At 41.8% G+C, this 16027-nt stretch overlaps 1 protein-coding gene and 1 long non-coding RNA gene across 2 annotated transcripts in view; both read right to left on the minus strand.

Annotated features, from left to right (window-relative positions):
• Positions 1-2776: 2776 nt before the first annotated feature.
• The window catches only part of LOC116806493, a 38367-nt gene continuing 25116 nt past the window's right edge, over positions 2777-16027 (minus strand). The window contains exon 3 of the long non-coding RNA XR_004365662.1: positions 2777-2796. This is a non-coding gene — a long non-coding RNA (uncharacterized LOC116806493). The remainder of the gene's footprint in view (positions 2797-16027) is intronic.
• LOC6556808 lies at positions 5779-6542 on the minus strand. The gene has a single exon (XM_001983589.2). It carries the CDS (start codon positions 6479-6481, stop codon positions 5870-5872), a length of 612 nt encoding a protein of 203 aa, XP_001983625.1. The 5' UTR covers positions 6482-6542; the 3' UTR covers positions 5779-5869.

Raw genomic sequence — 16027 nt, forward strand, 5'->3', positions numbered from 1 at the left:
CAAAGCAAACGCATCTTGTCACATTGTCATTGTCAGCAGTTGAACACACCCCCCTCCACTCCACTCCACTCCGACCCGTCCCGTCCCTGCTGCTCTGTGGCAACATGTTGTCTGCTGCTCGTCGAACAATTCGAGCAATTTCACTTCGAAAATTGCGGCGTTTAGCGCGCGATTGCCACAAATCAAAGCGACATTAAAACCCCCTTTTTTCTTTCTCAGCCCACTCGCTGTTTTGGCTTGTTTACCCAACGATAGGAGCAGCAGCAGCAGCAGGAGCAGGAGCAGAAGCAGGAGCCGAAGCTGACTGCTTGAGTTTTGTGTGTGTGCCTTTTCATTTTTAGATAAATAAAAATCGCAAAAGAAGAAATCCCAAATGTCGTCGTTGCTTGTCTAAAGAGGACTCCCAAAACATATGCGCGCCAAATCAGCAGCAGACAAAACAAACAAAGACCAACAGGACAGACAAAAGGACCAAGACAGCACCAAATAAAAGACGAAGAAGAAGACAAAGACGAAGACAAAGACGAAGACGAAGACGAAGCAAGAAAGCAGACGAAAGCAGACAGCAGCGTATTCGCAGCCAGAAAAATGCTTCAAAAATCGCTAAAGGAAATAAGAAGAAAATAAAAGTTTACGTGTGGCAGCGCACGTGAGTGTCGAGAGGGGTGCCGAGGGGCGGTGGGGGGTGGAACTTTGGATTGGTTGGGGTTCGGTTGGGGGATGGTTGTGCTTGTCAGGCCTGCTGCCGATTTTGGTGCGTAGACAACACAGACGACAATATTCCACTTCAAGTGATTTGTTGTCCAAGTAGAAGAGACCCAAAGACCAAAGAACATTTGCCAGACGTCGGGCGGCTGGCTTGAATGATTACCCCCTGGTTGGCTGGTTGGGGTTCGACCGGGGGGATTGACTGGGGTATATAGACCTAGGATTTTAGCTAAGAAGTAGCAACATACACACACACACACACTTTGGCGTGGGCTAATAAATAAGTCTGTTAGGCCTCCCCAAACAATAACAACAACAACAGCAGCAGCAGCTGAGGCTGAGGCTGAGGCAGCATCATTCTAGCGAATGATTTCTATTTATATGCGATCTAGCTGCGTAGTTTTGAAGCTATGACATTCGAAACGTGGAACAGAGAACGAAAAAAAAACCCCCCAAACTAAATAAGATCCAACATGATTTGTAGCATGTTCAATTTGGGCATATTAATAAATGCGTTAAACTTATATACTAAATATTCTTTATTCTTCATGCTTATTAAGGCTTATTACTATTGAGATTATAGGGGGTCCAGTTAGATCTATCTTTATATGCTGTTACTGATTATTATCTAGTTTAGCTTAGTCTACACTGTCCCATGAGTATTTTAAATATCTTCTTGCCCCTGTTCTTCCATCAGTATTTTATATCTGTTCTTCTAATGCCTATTGCTTCTAGGAAATTATGAAAGGTCACAATTTCTTCTGAGAAAATGTTCATATTTAAATTGAAATCAGGAGTAGCTTAGCTTTAGCTTTAGTTAAGCCATTATTTATGAGTAAATATGTTTTTCATTAAATAACATCCTAAAATAGCCAAGCAAAATGATGCTTAACACGGGTCTGAGTTTATCGCCTGTGGTATACTTTATTTACTTTACTAAATTTCATTTATTTACTTTGCTAAAATTAAAGCATTTTGCTTCAGACTTGCAAACATTAATAATTAAATAACAGAATATTGAAATAAGAGATTAAAGTGTAATTTCTTGTGATTTTATATTCACACACAGTTAAAAACGCTAGTTCAAAATTCTACCTCTATTTATGGACTGTTAACAATTCAGACACACATTCAAAATGTTGGCAGAATTACTTAAATCAAGTTGTCAATACTTGAATGTGGCACACTGTTTCTTTACATCTGTTTGCACAGATTGCGTACGAGTAGCGAGCATTCAGTCTGTTTGAGTAACACATTTGTATTTCAACACATGTAACCAAGATTTGTTATAAAATCTCTTTCAGTTTTTTTCTGTTTTTTGTCAATGTTTTGCTGCATATGGCGGAGAAGTGTGTGTGTGTGTGTGTGTGTGTGTGTGTCTCCCGTCTCTGGTAGCTTGTCTGACTTGCCTGTTGTCTGGGGCTGCTACGCACGTAACGGTAAATTTACGCGTCTCTGAACTTTGACCCTCGCACTACGCAGCCTGTGACCTTTGTGCGTGCGTTGACGCGTCTGCGCCCCATCACATTTTATGGATGCTGTTCGAATGTTGCCGTTGCCGTTGCTGTTGCTGTTTTTGTTTGGCACTTTTTTATGCGAAATTAATTTAGAAAACTTTTCTCGGAATAAAAATGTACGCAATTCACGTGTAGACGGCAAAAGGGCGACAACTGGCATGGGGGAGAAATGGACAACGAGAGGGACAGAGAAAGGGCGCGGGAGAAGGGCAGAAGAATGGGGTTTGACTGGGTTTTGGGGCGTACATTTACTTTCATTTCATTTTATTTTATTTTATTTTGTTTTTTTTTGGGTAGTTTTTGGTTTGTTTTGTGCCTGCGTTAAGTATGTGTGTGTATACACTTAATGCGGCTTAGAAAGCCATAAAGGTCAAAGTTTAAAGAGATATTCAGCAAGTGAAAAGTTGGCAACCAAGTTACAAAATTCCACATAGTGTCAGAGTTGCGTGTTACCTTTGAGTGAATAAGCCAAAACTTAACCATTTATTAAGTGGGAAGTGCTAACAAATTTAAAAGTAGACATTTTAAACTTTAAACTTACCGTTATATAATGCGGGTTGCCTCAAAGTGTCTGAAAATAGAAAGGATTGAATGAAAGGTATCTGAGATTAACAAAGTTGAGTGCTCGGTTTATTTTTAAAAATTTCTACATTTCTGCCAAAAGAAAGTATATTATAAAGTGTATATATTATGATATTGAAGGGATCTAAGGTAAATGCATTTTTGTCAATGCTATGAAGATATAATATGTCCAATTAAAAATCTTAAAATGTAAATAGTTTTCTGATATTTAATGCATTTGTAGATATCTTGGTGGGACTGTATTCTCTGAGATTGAAGAGGATTCAAATATTCAAAATATATTTAAATTTGAAAGCTCATTCGGAAATATTCGTTGTGGAAGTCATAAAGTAAAGCCTTTCAAGATAACTAAATTGTTTTTGCTCTTTTGGCCAACGAGTAGCTCATAGTCAACTACTTTCACACCAAAGCATTTATTTTCTCGGTTTAACTTCGAGCTCTGATTTTAGCAGGGCTGGCATGATAAATGCCCGAGCAAGAGCCAGTGCCAGTTGCGGAGTCAGTAAACGGAAATGCCCCTAGCCAAGAAGTGTCCCTACTGACAGCTCAAATGACCCATTCGGTGGCCACAATTTGCCATCACTTGCCACAGAGCACCGAACAGCAAATTGCGAAGACAACATCAGCAAATGGCAATGGGGCATCGTCATCGACATCTGATAGATATAAAAACATCAACACGATGCCCATCTACTGCTCCTATCTGCAAATGTCTTTGTATCTTTGTATCTGCGTGTGTGTATCTCTGTGTGTGTATCTGTGTATCGTTCTCTTCTGGTGCCTGTCGTTTCTTTCGCTTGGTGCCACAGTGCATCGAACTCCAAGCAACTCTCGGGACTCTACGCTGTAAAATATCTGGTGTTCATGTATCGACAATAATTACGCCTCGGCTACAGATACAGATACAGATACGGCTACAGATAGAGATACAGATACAGATACAGATACAGATACAGCTACTCGTTCTCGCCGCTGCTCGTAGATCGCAGTCGGAAGAATTTGCACAGAAGAAGAAGCCACCATCAATCTATCCATCGCATCCCATCCCACTTGGGGTTGTGCTGCTGATGGTGGGGTACCGGGGAGGGGAGGGGGAGGGGGCAGGTGGGGACGGGGGGCCATGACTGGACGTTGGAAGGCCGCAGACAATAATACAAACAAGCAAAGTGAGTAGAACGAAATGGAAAATGGAATCGAATCGAAGCACATGAAATGAAATTGTACTGTTCCCGCACACTCCCCCCCCCCTTGCAACCGCACCGCACCGCACCGCACCGCTCAAATCACACTCTCTTTTAACCCATTCTCGTTCCATCCACATTCACGTCGAGGTGAATGGACGCAAGGTGACGCTGTAGTCGCAGTCGCAGTCAGCGTCGCTGCTGCCGTTGCAGTCAACGTCAGTTTGAATGTTGGCTTCATATGCTGGATTTGCGCGCCAAAAACGTTCCCCTTTTTATTTATTTATTTATTTTTTTTCATTTTTTTTCGCTGAGGAGTTGACTTTGTTTTGGCGACGTTGACCGGAGCGAAAGACAGACAGACAGACAGGCAGCAGCAGAGAGAGACAGAGAGAGAGAGAGAGCAGCAAGTGAGGAACGGAGTGGATGTGAAACATGGATGCCTGGCATGCAGGCAGCAGCGCTGTGACTGTAACAGGAGGGGAGGGGGCAGGGATCAGGGGCGTGGCGACGCACGAAACAGGAGCACAGCTCAGACGCCAGACTTTGACTCGGTCGGTGTATTTGTGCACAAAACGCTATTTACCATTTACCACTTTGCCCATTGCCATTGCCTGCTTCGCATCGACGACTAAACTAAGCCTGCCCCCCGCGCTACTCTTCACTATCTGTACTCCAACTGCCTCTCCTTTTCTGTTGTGTGCCTGTGTCTGTGTGTGTGTCTGTGTGTGTGCCTGTGTGTGTGTGCTGTGGTTGTTTGTCTTGCGAGTTTTGCTTTGATCCCCTTATTCTGTCTGGCTGGCATTCGCACTCGCACTCGCATTCGCATTCGCATTTGCTTTTGTTTTTGTGCCCATTGCCATTGCACTGCACTTCGCCCGCCACAGCAAAGCAGCACAACAGACAGACAGACAGACAGAGAGAGAGGGAGAGAGAGAGAGAGAGGCAAGCCAAGCCATGTTATTGCCATGTCGTTCTATTCACAATTCGCATTTGCTTTTAGTCCCCTCCCGCCCTCACCCACCCCCTCCAGCACCTAGCCGCACCCCATCGCAGTGGACTTCATCTCTTCTTCATCATCGCAGTCGTTTGCTGGCTTTGTTTACAAGCATTTGATGGACCACAAACGTCGCATTCAAAGCTCCCCCTTTTCGTATTCTGCAAAATGCGCGCGATTTTCTTGCTGCCCTTTTTTGCTGCTCCTCTTGTTGCTGTTGGTGATGTTGCTGATGTTGCTGTTGCTGCTGTTCTTTGGGGTCTTTTCCCTTCGTCTTTGGCTGGGGCGAATTATGACAGCAAAACGTGTTGCGTGGCGCAACAAAAACAAATGGCGAGAAAATTGTAATTCTCTTGCGCGCTGCTCATTTTCTTCTACTTCTACTTCATCTTCTTTTCTAGCTGTTGCTGTTGTGGTTGTGGTTGTTGTTGCTGTTGTTGGCCCTCTAAGTCGTCTGTGGCATTTGGCAATTCGCATTCTCATCGCCATTCGCATTCGCATTCGCTTGATTTTTATTAGTTGTACTTTATTGAATTCGTCGATTGAATGAATTGCTCAATGAGCGATTCCCCACAGCAGCACAACAGCTCCCCCTCCTCGCCACCCCCCCTCACCCACAACATACACACAAGCACCCAACCAGAAGCAGACGCAGCTGGGTCCGCTAGAAATTGTAGGGACTCAAGCGGAATAATGCGAAGGGAGAAATTTATAAATTATTGATGTGAGTGCTTTATGAATTGTGCTTGCTATCTTGAGAAACGTTTAGGAAAAACTCAAATTAAAGCAGCTCTTGAAATGTGCGAAAAACTTGTGCATTTCCTTTACAAAATTACGAAAATTCAAACGACATTTTACAATGTGTTCAAAGTAAAACACATCGATCAGAAGCAGCATTCATCATCGGAATCAGTATCCGAATTATCTAAAGCATCGCAGATTTCCTGCGCACTCATTGGTCGCCTCGTTGAGGCAGGACACTTTCCTTTTTCCGGTCTGCTTGCTGATGAATTGTAAAACAATGTATCCTCAAAGACTGTGGTCGCCAGCTCCACATTACCATATAGCCTTTTAGAGCCATTGTTTTGCAGTTGAACAGCTCGATGCATCATCTGGTTGAGTTTGATGTTCTCCTGATCGAGACAAGTGCGAAGCTGTTTATATTCGGCTTTGTCTTGGCGAGTTTGACAGGGCAGATCCATCAGTTGATGGGATCGATTCTTCAGTTCGCTTATAACTGCATTCTGGCAGTCGATCTGCTTGATCAGATCCAGATATTCTCGATACATGAGTTCCTCCTCTTCGTTGTCCGACATTTCATCGTCTAGCAGCTCGAAAGGAACATCTTCCGTCTCGTCTAAGGCATCCTGTTCGCCAGCCTCTTCTAGATCCTGGGCTGCTTCTTCTTCTTCGTCTTTAGGAACTTCATCTGCTTCTTCCTCGACAGCGTCGCCAACGGCAACTGCTTCCTCTTCCTCTTCTTCTACATCTGCCATTCAATTTGGTGTTTTTGCCAATCGATCGTTAAACAATTTATGAAATTTCAATATATATTTTTGAGTGAATTTTGAAAGAACTCAGACGACTAATTTTGTGAACTGATGTTAAATTTCAGGCAGTAATTTTCGCTGATTGATTGAATACATCAATGGCAAAAAGTTGTTCAAGTTTCTCAAAGTTTAGCTTGATGTAATTTTCTTGGGTTCTGTCAGCGACTGCTTACATTGTGTCTACATTTTGCTTACTTTACACGGAATGCAGCTCATGGCTCAACGCCTGATGGCGACGACAACGACAGCGACGACAACGACGAGGACGATGGAGACGGCTCCTTTAACCTGTGTCCTGATGACGCCTCATAAATACATGTGCCGCCATAATGTCTGCGTCCATAAAAATCCAACGTTGTCGTAGAGTCGTCAATGCGAATCCAAAGCTCTGGGGATCGTTAGAGCGCTGAAGCGCTACTTTTTTTTTTTTTTTTTCTTCTTTTTTTTTTGCTAACAGGTAAGTTGGTTGTATATATGTGGTGGGTATTCCTTTATTATCGTGGGCAGACTCGTAAAGCGCTTAAGTACCATAAGGGAACTGGAGACGGCTGCTGCTGTTGCTCCGGGCGAATGCACTTAATGCCAAATTAAATGCAATGCCAAAACAGAGAAGAAGAAGAAGAAGAAGACAGTGGTGCGCTGGTGGTGGTGTTTTGTTGGGGGGGTGTGTCAGCAATGAAAACCGCTTTATGATTAATGCGCAGCAAGCAAAGTCGAAAGTTATGCGCCTTGGAAGCGTAATCCGCTGGAATCATCATCAGCAAAAGCCGCAGCAGGAGCAGGAGCAGCAGTAGGAGCAGCGGCAGCAGCAGGAGCAGCAGCAGGAGCAGGAGCAGCAGCAGGAGCAGCGGTAGGAGCAGCGGTAAGAGCAGAAATCACAGTGCCAATAAAAGCGTTAGGCAGTCAGACCATGTTAAAGGCTAGCTCCACAAACGACAGTGCAATAAAGCATAAATCTCGCTGACAGGCGAAAGGAAGCGGAAATGCGTGCATTAACAGCAACACTTGCACAAAAATTTGAATTTCCAAAATCAAAAAAATTAAAAGTGGCAGCAGCCTCAATTGGCAAACTCCAAAAATATTGGCATTTGATAAATTAAAAAAAGTTCATTTAAAAAAACATTGTTAAAAAACATCTTTCTACATTTCAGAAAAATATAAAAAATATGAATATATAAAATAAATTCTAGACACAAATTCGAGGCAGCAAAAATACGAAGAATGCGCAAATAGTTTTTATTTTTTTCGAGTGTAGCTGCACCGGAGAGGCTGGTAATGGCAATGAGTAAGCCGAGGGGAGCTGTGGAAGGTGTTGTCGCACTTGCCAAGTGACTAGCGGGTTCTTGGCTGCCTAGATTTGTAATGTTGAAAACCACTTAACTGCCACTTGCTTTCCGCGCTTATGCCCCATTTAAGTTTGTGTTTGTGTGCGTGTGCTCTGTGTGTCTGTGTGTCTGTGTGTATGCTGAGAGACTGTAAGATAGTTTTCCCGTAGCTAATTTTTGGCATATTTCCCGGCAGCCATTTGCAGTGTGTCCCTGAGTGTGACAGTTGGATTAGCTTATAGTTGCTAGCTGCTTGCTGCTATCCAGCAAAGCAAAACGCACTCGCGCCGAGTTTCAGCCATGACACAAATATATGACCCCAGCTCATGGCTCCCCTTCACTCCCACACACACACACAAATGACAGCCAAGGACACAAGGACGAGAATGTCGAGCAAGGAGAATAGCGAGCAACATTCATGTTGCTAGCAATGGCAGCAGCATCATTAGCCTTAGGGACGCTCACTAAATGAAGCTCTCAAAGTAAAACCCACACACACACACACATCCATACACACACACATGACACATCTTGTTCTTCCACTTCTTCTTCTTCTGCTTCTTCTGGCAACCCTACAGCTCGATGCGTTTTCGATTTACTCAGATTACGCATACGACATGTTAAACGTCTTAAAGACTTTAACATGAAAATCAAACGTAAAAGCTGCAGCAAACTTTCGTTTGCAAGCTGTGCAAACACACACACACACACACACACACACACACAGTCTTACACACATGCTTAGTCTACTCTTATACTCATTACAAAAAAATAGCAGTCAAAAAAGGATCTGTTCGCTTTTCTCTTTGGCCTGCAACTTGCATGCAAGTTTTTCTTTCAAGTTGCTGCCTTTGTTCACCTTTTTTTTTTCTTTTTTCTTTACCATATAGGGTGTATATACTTTGCTGTGAAGTGTGTAACTTATAGAAGCAGGCCTTTTTGCATCCACTTAGTATACACATAGAGATTTATGCATACTCTTGTTCATCGTTAATATGCCAGGACGATGCAGACATTTTCATCTTTAAAGTTATTCCTTATGAAACTTGGTATATATCTGCCGCTTTCAGTCGTATCGGATCATTATATCACATAGCTGTCATAGGAATAATCAATCGAAAGATAAGTTCTTGTAGCTTTCTTATTTAACAAGTTTTTATACCTCTTCTTCAAGTAATTATACTTCTAACATTTCATCAGCATCGCACTTCGATATCATATAGATTTTATGGAAATCGCTTGGTCCTCCCAAATTTTGAATGGCATTTAGATGTCAGCAGATGGACTCCGCTCTGCAAAGGGTATATTATCTTCGGCTTACGTAAGATGGCCGTTCTTTCTTGTCTTTGTGTCTCATTGCAACTGCCGCATTTGTTTTGTTTGCTATTGTTGCGTCGGGCGCTTTGTTTATGCTGCTGCTGTTGCAAGGCAGAAAAAAAAAAAAAAGAAAAAGCATAAAATGATTTCATTAAAAAAGTTGTAAACTTTTTCATTTAATTTAACTGCAAACATCTTTTGTGCCGCTGTGTGTGTGTGTGTACTTTGTATATTGTTCCTTTTCCAGTTTCAGTTTTGTGCCCTGTGTCTTGCCGCTATCTTCAACTAGCATCTGCTATATATATACATATATATAAGTAAGTAGTTCAAGCTGCCACGCCCTTCATTTTTTGTATTTCCCTTTTTTTAGTGCCTGATATTATACGCGAATTGAATTTGCGAATTGAAAACTGAGTTTCAATTAAACTTTTACCTCTCAATTGCAAGCCGTTTGTCTCCACACCCCCCACTTTATCAACAACTTTAGTTGCCAGCCAGCCTTTTTGTCACACGAAAGGCCTTCAAAAATAGTTGATTTACTTTCTGTTATTGTTGTTGTTCTTGTTGACTTATGACAATGCTAGTTGTAAACTAAAGTTTTGTTGTTATTTATCGATAGACTCGAATTTCATATTACAAAAAGTTATCCTTCGACTTTAATTAAATATGCAAATTTGTCAAAGATACTTTTTACTTTTTCCGTATAATCAGCTAACTGAACGTTTCTTTATTTCTATGTTTAATTAAGTAATTTTCGCATTAGATTAAAGTGCTTAAGTGCAGATACTCACATGAAACGATGCGACGACTATTTAAGTATATAATTATTATGTAGCTGCACATAATCATTTGCACAATCTAAAAAACATTATCTATCCAATCAACAACTAAATGTGGGCAGTAATAACATTGACTTGCAACAGGCATAATTCAATTATGGCCACAATACACGCTTCATGTTGAAAGGCAAACAGAGTTGCACAGCGAAAAAGATCGGAGGAATATTTATGAAAGAAAAATATATTAAATGAAAATTTATTGAAAATGCTTAACAATTTAATTTGAAACTGTGTTTATTTTTAGCTTAGTAAATCAGAAATATTAGTTAAATTCGAGCAGCACACATTTCTCTCAGCGCAGTTGCCTCTTCAGCTTGAGCTAACAAACTTCAACCCTTAGGTCGTACGCGCTGGTTGCCTCTAAAGCCGCTTGGTGCCACGCGAGCTGCCACACAACATGTCGTATTAGTAATATTTAAACACAAACGCTCAACAAATGTTGACATGCGTCGCCATTAGCCGAGCGATGGATGCATGCATTGTGGCACGCATCAGAAAATGGAGTGAGAGATTTGTGAGGGGATTGCGCTGCTCTGCGCTGCTCTGCTCTGGAGTCTCTCTGGTCTAGTCTCGCCTGGGCAAATTCAATTTTCGCATACAAAAAAAAAAGGCAACGTCGACGTCTCTATAATAATAACAAGAGCAATAATCTGCTTAGAAGCCAGCGATGCGAAAGTGAAGAAATGCGGTGTAATTCCAAAGTTCGCCGCCGTCAAATGGGAAAACAAGCAAAAATATTGCAGCATATGAGAGGAGAGGATGGAGGCAGGCAGGCAAGCAGGCAAGTAGCAAGTAGCAAGCAGCAGCAGTGCCACATTAAGCCACACACTGGCTTGCATGCCAAGAATGTGGCTGCAAAAATATAAAAATCTGTGTACAACCAGAGAGAGGAAGAGGGTGTGCCTGAGTGAGAGACAACAACTGTGTGTGTGTGTGTGTGTGTGTGTGTGTGTAAAATATGTCATGTTGACAGCGTGGAAATGTCACTCATGCGGCGTCGTAATGAGTTTTGCCAACATTGAATACCCCCAAACGCCTCCAAGCCGCCCTCACATTCAACGCCATTCAACCACCCTCTCAATCCCAAGCCAACAACTTTATAGTGCAACTGTCCGCCCACGAGGCGTATGAGCAATGCGCCACTCAAACTGAGAGTCAAGCATGTTGTTGCAACCGTTTTGCAGCACAGCTGATACTAATAGAATAAATATTAATAGAATATTGATTCCAATATTCGAACTGTCCCTCGAAGTGCCCTTCAGAGAACCACCTCAAACAACCATAACCTTGTGCAGACTGCACCTATGTTTAATTCCGTGGGTGTTTTGCTTCTGGTTTGGCAGTAAAGAATAATACTGCAACTTAAAGCATTAGCATGTATTAAAGTATTTGCTATGCCATAAATGACATTTCAGTTGAAAATCATATATAATATTAGCCTAAGAAATAGATCTTTGTCCAAACTCACGCGATTTTCAAAAGCAATAAGACTACATTTAAAGTTGAAAACGCCATCCTGGCTCGAAGTACATATAAAAATACCATCCCAAAAAACTAGATATATGGACCAGTCCAAGCCTTCCTCTGTCATACCTGGTCCAGTGTATAAATTCGATGCATTTGAATGGATTATTTATAACGATGGCCTTTAAACTATTTTGGTTTTGGAAAGAGGAAACTTTGGCTTGAAATGTCACTCCCAATCGACTTTCGAATCAAGGCTGCCCATTGCCCAGTGCAGCAATCACATACATACACATACATATATACACATATATATATATATATATATATATATATATAAATATATATATATACATATATATTTAGGACAATCTGTGCTGATATTTCTTGTCCAAACTATCAGGCAGGCGTTTGTGGCATATTTGAGAGACTGCATCTCAGGGCTGTTATGAGTTTTAGTTTGGGCTATGTTTGCCAGAGCGAGACAGTTGGTGGCCAGGCAAAGAATAAATTTGCCTTTTGGCCAACACATTTTGTGGGTGTATGCCGAGGCTCAAGAGTTAACAATGGAATGTCAGAGTAACGCCCACAACCCAAACTGAAAAACACACACCAACACACACACACAACATAATCATATATATATATATATGTACACATCCATGACAATGGATGTATGTATGTAGCCGGAAGCTAGAGACGGAGACAGAGACGTCGACAGCGATAGCGACGTCGACAGAGACGTTGACGTTAACGTTGGCAGCTGCCAGTGACTGCCGTACAATTTCCATTGTAGTAGAATTTCACAATAATTGCAATGCAGTTGTTGCTCTTGTTGCAGTTGTTGTTGTTGTTGTTGTTGTTGCAGCACGTGGCACATAGTACTATATGGAACGTAGTATGCTCTATATACTTTTGCCTTTTTCGGTCATGCAGCCAAAGCCAGAGCTAAAAAGAGAGAGAGACAGAGAGACAGAGAGAGAGAGAGAGAGTGAGCAAGCGAGCGAGAGAGAGAGAGAGAGAGAGAGAATGCGTGCGAGCGAGATGGCAGTCGAGTGCAGCACAAAAATATCGATCGACTTAAATGAATTTAGGTCAGCCAAAGCGAACAACGCCTTCCACCCACTAAACCAACCCCCACGAGGCGTGTTGTGTGCAGCTGCCCTCAGGGAGGCAAACATGTATGTGTGTGTGTGTGTGTGTGTGTTTGTGCATCTTACAGATACATGTATAATGTGTGCTGTGCTGGGGGCAGGGAGAGGGAAAGAATAATATGGAAAATGTCAGCAGCTACTCACGTAACTTATTTTAATTCAAGTCAAATAGGGAAATAGGGAAACTAGATTGAAATGTAGGCAGTTGCAGGCTATTATTGATAGTGTGTGAGACCCATGCACACACACACACACACACACGCGGCCAGCATTGACAATAGTGCAGCAGGCAGAGAATCAAAGCAGAGACACCGATGCCAAAACACAAAAAAATCCCCAACCCCGATTGGCCATGCTGAACACGCGCCATCAACATGTGCATTTTATGAGCCAAAACTGTCAGGCCAAGAGCGAGAGACGCATTTGACGAACACAGTCACACACACACACACACACACACACACACACAGTAAATGCCTTGGGAATTCCTCTACTTACCCAAACTATCCACACTCCTCTCCCCTTGTGCCGCCTTGCGTCGAATCCCAAATCACCAAAGCCATAGTATCCAACTAATTTAACGTTTTATGACACAGGGCCTACGTGATGCGATGGAGCATGGGAACAAATGGTTAAATCATAGACAGCCAAAAGCACAACACAAATGCGCACAGTACAATAGTAATAGACAGAGACAGATAGAGTGAGCGTGCATGTAAGCGAGAGAGAGAGAGCAAGAGCTTGTCTTGGACTGTCAGAGTCACGTGTACACAATAAAAAATACAATTCGTATGGTGTTGTATTGGTTGATATCCGTGCATTAAATTAGAGCGACTTAAAATGCACTCAAAAATCGACACGACTCTCTGCTTACGTTACTAATTATACCCTATACAAATAAATAAATAGGGTATATAAAAATATTGTCTAAAAGTGAAGCTTATAGATTGAAATGAAGTCAATCTTCAACATGCATAAATCAATATATTACTAAATATAGATAAAATCAGCTTTACTTCTAACATAGCCAACAACTTAAAAGACTCTTTTAAGATTTATTATATTCTCTCTCTTATGTATATTAATTGTTCATTTCAGCATATCTTATGGACAAACTCTTAATGTATTTTTGGTGTTGGCCAAAAAAAAGGGTTAAGTTGACCCTGCAGCGTATTTAGCTATTTATGATAACAACCGCAAGGAAAGTTGAAGTTGCAAGACGAGCGAATCATAATTCGGAGTTGCTTGTTGGCCGGCCCTCGAGCCCAAAGTAATCCGAGCCACTCACATAAAAAACTGTCCCGCAACTTGAGTGGTAAACAACAATTCAAGTGATGGGTGTATTTTATTGTTCAACAACGAAACGCCTCCAAAAAGGGATAAAGTTTTTTTCTTTCTTTTTCTTATTTAACATTTATATTATTTTTTTTGGGTTTTTTGGTTGTGGGAAGTGGAGCAGGTGCTTAAGTTTAGTTCAAGTTTTATTGATGTTATATTTTTTAATTTCTGTTTTCGTGCAAACTAATAACTTTTTAATTGCTGTGTGCAGGCTAAATCGACTTTTAAATGCAGCTTTATTGACGATTATTAATTCTGCCATATGCACATACTTTTTGTTGGCCCCATATGACGACCGCCTCCCATATGACGTGCACCTCCCGAATGTCAGGCTAATTATGCACTCACGGACAAAACGGTGCAAGGTGCAACACTTGAGACACGCCCCAGCCCCTGACAGGCTGCGCCCTAAAATATGGCTGCTGTTGCTGCTAACTGGCTAACTGGGTTAACGATAAATAAGTAACGATAGCGAGTCCTACTTTCCAAAACGGCATCCACAACAAGTAGTCATCGTCCACAGGGCCACAGCGCCATAGCGCCATAGCGCCACAGTTGCTGCCACAGTTCGGTGCAAGTGCCCCCAACTGCCCCAGTTACAAGGGGACAGGCCATGATCTACTACCACAAATGCAATCCTCTTCTATCCACTCACTCAGTCTCTGTCTCTGTCTCCGTCTCTGTCGCAGTCACACAGCAAACGTTGCAGTCAACGTCAACGTCGTCGACATCGCGTTTACTACGTGCTCGATGTCGACGTCGGCGTCGTCGTCATCGTCTCAATTGCAACGCAAAAACAATGAAAATTCTTGCCATGCCACAACAAATACTAAATGCCCTAAGCACAAAATTCTTACAAAATCGATAAAGGTATGTTGAATAGGAATAGTTTAAGTGAAACCGATTTGAATTGGGGGAAATGTGATCCTAGGCAGTCTCCTCTCAACAGATCGTTTGTAAAGCCTTCAATAGTAATTGGTAATTTTTAACAATATCTTATGAAGTAACTTTACCTATACCATTTAAGATTGTCACCTTATAAGCTATAAACTTTTGATAAAGATTGTAAGTTAAGCCTCACTTTTGAATAATAACCGTCAGACTAATGCAACTGAATAGTTATTGCAAATGAGTTCAAAGAGGCCAAATATGTGCTGAGTATAAACTAGAAAGGATTCAACGATACGCAAGCTTAAAATATTTCTTTAAGTCTAAAGGATCTTTAGTATAGAGTCTAGATAGTTTTTTCTAAACAGAAAAGGTAGCGTCTTACAGATAAAATAAAGATCTAGATTAGTGAAATCGAATTTTCACTTATATTGTTGTGAAAAATACTTAAATTGAATTAAAATGGTGATCATTTATTTAATTTCTTTAAGCCTGTAATATTCTGTAAAATGTATTCATTTAGCCTAAGACTAAAAGTTTAGCTTCTCAGAATATTTTCTAACAAAATGGTGAGAATCTTCATTAAAATTCCACAGATAAGCAATATTCTTGCAAGTCAATAAATGGAATTTATTTGCAAAATTGCTTACATAATAGTATATAAGAATAGTAAGTATTTGCTTTAATGGTCTTCCCTTAGCGGTCTCTTTGTAGTCACAAACGTCTTGACAGAGTGATTATGCTTTAATAGCTGACTAGGCTGGCGCCACTATTGCATTTACGTTACGTTTGCGAGTACAACTCGTCGTAGTGGCAGCTGCAACAATAACAACAACAACAGCAACAACAACAGCAACAACAACAACACAAAGCGAACGTGCCTACTAACGAACCGCCGAGCGAGGCGACCCATCGAGCAAGCCCAAACCCCAACCTGTAACCAGTTCGCCGCCTATCGGGCGCTCGGCTCCGTTTCCCGCTCTCGCTCTGAGCAGTCGACGCGAATTAAGTGTTGGATTTGGGTTTGGGGTTTTGGGTTAGCCGCCAGTCGCCAGTCGCCCCGCTAAGCTCGAACGGGGTGGAGGGCGTTGCTACGCCTAACTCGGGCCAAGCAGCCGCCCTGACGCCCTACATTCGCTGGCTGGCTGGCAAGTTTCGGCCTTGGCG

The sequence above is a fragment of the Drosophila grimshawi genome, unplaced genomic scaffold (assembly GCF_018153295.1).
Source record: "Drosophila grimshawi isolate 15287-2541.00 unplaced genomic scaffold, ASM1815329v1 contig_44, whole genome shotgun sequence".
In the NCBI taxonomy this organism is placed as follows: domain Eukaryota; kingdom Metazoa; phylum Arthropoda; class Insecta; order Diptera; family Drosophilidae; genus Drosophila; species Drosophila grimshawi.

Excerpts from the sequence above, each read along its gene's own strand:
- LOC6556808 (XM_001983589.2), bottom strand. The coding sequence starts at position 6,481 with ATGGCAGATGTAGAAGAAGAGGAAGAGGAAGCAGTTGCCGTTGGCGAC.